This window comes from Corvus brachyrhynchos, unplaced genomic scaffold (genome assembly GCF_000691975.1).
Source record: "Corvus brachyrhynchos isolate BGI_N302 unplaced genomic scaffold, ASM69197v1 scaffold1083, whole genome shotgun sequence".
Classification (NCBI taxonomy): Eukaryota; Metazoa; Chordata; class Aves; order Passeriformes; family Corvidae; genus Corvus; species Corvus brachyrhynchos.
Window position 1 is genome coordinate 8490 of NW_008236967.1, and position 1469 is coordinate 9958.

At 37.2% G+C, this 1469-nt stretch overlaps 1 protein-coding gene across 1 annotated transcript in view; it reads left to right on the plus strand.

The window, feature by feature from the left end:
* The window catches only part of LOC103611749 (protein patched homolog 1-like), a gene marked incomplete at both ends in the record, with an annotated part of 29672 nt that overhangs the window by 2407 nt on the left and 25796 nt on the right, over positions 1-1469 (plus strand). Inside the window, one exon of the mRNA XM_008629312.1 lies at positions 460-795. Coding sequence (XP_008627534.1) covers positions 460-795 — 336 coding nt within the window. The remainder of the gene's footprint in view (positions 1-459; positions 796-1469) is intronic.

A 1469-nucleotide genomic window follows, 5' to 3' on the forward strand; every position in this document is an offset into this window, starting at 1 on the left:
CAAAAGCTAAGGTAATCAGAAAACTATTTACCTGTTTTTCAAAAAAAGACTTCTGCCTTGCCCAGTAGGAAAATTATCCTGACAACAGTATTAAATATCAGCAATTAATGGAATTAATTTGGGATTACAATTCTTAATATTTTTACACTTAATTTCACACTTTAAAAGTTTTATCTTGGTAGTGCTATAATGACATTTTTCAAATGTAAGTTGTTAATAAGGGTTTTGGTGACTTTTGGTAACCTAAGCTCATGAACAGTGAAACTAAATCTACTTTTTAACTTCATCACTGTATAAATTTCCTGTTCACTAAAACACAAATTAGTTTGGCCTTGTAGTTTGTGTATGTGTGCATAAATATATAAAAGCTTAAAAGTATAGTAATGGGCATAAATTTTGAACCTGGTTCTGTGTGCTATTATGAGTTATTAATTTCTTTAGGAACATAAAACCAAAGACATTTCCATTTTCTGTTGCAGATTGTGGTTATTTTCCTTTTTCTGGGTTTACTTGGGCTCAGCCTATATGGAACTACCCGGGCAAGAGATGGACTGAATCTCACAGACATTGTACCACGAGAAACCCAGGAATATGACTTTATTGCAGCACAGTTCAAGTATTTCTCATTTTACAACATTTATATAGTGACACAGAAAGCAGACTATCCCAGTCCCTATGTCCAGCACTTACTTTATGAACTTCACAAAAGTTTCAGTAATGTGACATACATTTTGTTGGAAGAGGATAAGCAGCTTCCCAAAATGTGGTTGCACTACTTTCGAGACTGGCTGCAAGGTAAGAGAGAATTGCATTAACTTTTATTTTTAATTCTGCAGTAGCAAGCAATTATTCACTGCAGTAATGATCTTCTCTTCCAATACAGTCACAAATAGCCAGAGATCTGCCGGGATGAACCACGCTTCTCATAGAGATATGATGGAATTCTGTTTATTCTATTGTCACTCCCATAGTTATACCCTAATTCCTCAAGCACGCATAAGCAAGCTCCATACTATTGGGTTACAGCTACTGTTCACACGGCCTTTAATAGCAAGCGATTGGTTACAGATTAATATGCACACGACTAACTAACATAAGTCTTTCTCTTTCTATGGTCAGCATCCCCCTCCCCAACATCCTGTTGGCTTGCCACATCAGCATTGCTCTTCTCTTTTTTTCTCTAGTCAAGGACAGTTCACTAATATAGCTTGGATTGCACACGTATACATGTCCCTGTTCACTCAGCCATTTCTCTACAATTCCCCCTTTTTCTTCTTGCACAAGCCAAGCCCAATGAACAACTTTCTCTAAAGCTTTCCGTATGCACCCAAAAACACAACAAATTATTATTGCCACAATTACTAGTGTAGCTAGCAGACGTAATCCTTCTTGAACCAGGTTTCCTAACCACCCTGTCAGACCAAGCGAGGACAGCCACTCAGAGAAGCTGTCTGTGTGGATCTGTATAT